Raw genomic sequence first — 1,336 nt, forward strand, 5'->3', positions numbered from 1 at the left:
GAGTTGCCGCCATGTGATTGGCTGATTAGAAATTAAGTGTTAACGAGCAGTTGGACAGGTGTACCTAATAAAGTGGCCGGTGAGTGTATTTCGTATTATACTTGCATGAATACGGTATAATAAATCAGCAGAAACAGTTTTATTTAACTGGTGAATTTTTGCTGCTGGATTTAAAAAGTCCTAACCAGTGAGGAGGCGGCTGCGGCGAGAGGCCTCTGCAGCAAGGGCACACGACATTTCAATCCACTTCTCCTGCTCCTGCAGCTGGTGCTGGGAGGTAGCTGAAGGTCCACCCTCCACTGGACCACCAGAAGCAGGAACCAGGTTCTGCAAACTGAGAGGGAGCACACAAAGAGTTAGGAACTGCTTATATTTACAGAACTTCTAATAAGACTCTTCCCAGGTTAGGTCTGGGGTGAAAAAAGACACATTTAGTTGAAGAAAGTTTTAAAATAGTCTGTACCATTCACAGTACAGTTCCAGACCCATGGGCGTAACCGCCATAGGTATGGAGTGGGGCATGTCCCCCCCCCACTTCCAATATCTGTGCCCTCTGTCCCCCCAACTTTTTTCAGCCGAAGCAGAAAAAAATGACCTTTAAAAAAATGTGTCGCCCCCACATTTAAGATGGTGATTACACCCTTACTTTGATTTAGCAATGAGGGTCTTGATGCGATCAAGCTTCTTCTGCTTCTCTTTCTGCTCCTCTGGGCTCAGAGGGATGTTGTCCTCCAAATCCAGGAAGTTTTCTGGGATCCCATCCTTGTTGGGGGCCATCAGCTAAAACAACCCAGAGAGATGAGTTGGTTGAAGGATACTGCACGATACTGCTCAGCAGGCCTGGTTCTACCTCCTTTAGCTTTCCACTGGAGCAGAGTTTAAGGTTTGTATCAACCAGAAATGTTGACCTACAGTATACTGTAAAGCAGGTTCAGCTCGTCAACTCCAACTGACCCTAACAATGACCAAAGGTTTGTAACTCAGGGTTGTTTTACTGTATAAACCACTGGCGTCATTATTGTTCCAGATTTCTTTACAAACAGTCATCAAAAAAAAAAAATGGATCAGCTTAATAACAGTTCTGTGGATGTTTGCAATCAGTTTAGGATCTAAACAAACCTCTCTGCTGACGTCACTGTGGTCTGGATCCAGCTGTAAACGTCGGAGCCGAGCGATTTCCTCTGATGGAGACTCCTGCCCTTCCCCCCGAACCGCTGCCTCTAAGTCTTTGATGTCAATTTCATGAGCTGTCAGCCGCCTACGGACCTGACACACACACACACACACACACACACACACACACACACACACACACACACACACACACACACACACA

General features: G+C 46.1%; 1 protein-coding gene across 1 annotated transcript in view; it reads right to left on the reverse strand.

Annotated features, from left to right (window-relative positions):
• plekha6 (pleckstrin homology domain containing, family A member 6) overlaps nt 1–1,336 on the reverse strand; it is a gene marked incomplete in the record, with an annotated part of 107,630 nt that overhangs the window by 10,412 nt on the left and 95,882 nt on the right. The window contains 3 exon segments of the mRNA XM_014025638.1: nt 186–334; nt 647–780; nt 1,120–1,266. Coding sequence (XP_013881092.1) covers nt 186–334; nt 647–780; nt 1,120–1,266 — 430 coding nt within the window.

The sequence above is a fragment of the Austrofundulus limnaeus genome, unplaced genomic scaffold, assembly GCF_001266775.1.
Source record: "Austrofundulus limnaeus strain Quisiro unplaced genomic scaffold, Austrofundulus_limnaeus-1.0 Scaffold489, whole genome shotgun sequence".
Classification (NCBI taxonomy): domain Eukaryota; kingdom Metazoa; phylum Chordata; class Actinopteri; order Cyprinodontiformes; family Rivulidae; genus Austrofundulus; species Austrofundulus limnaeus.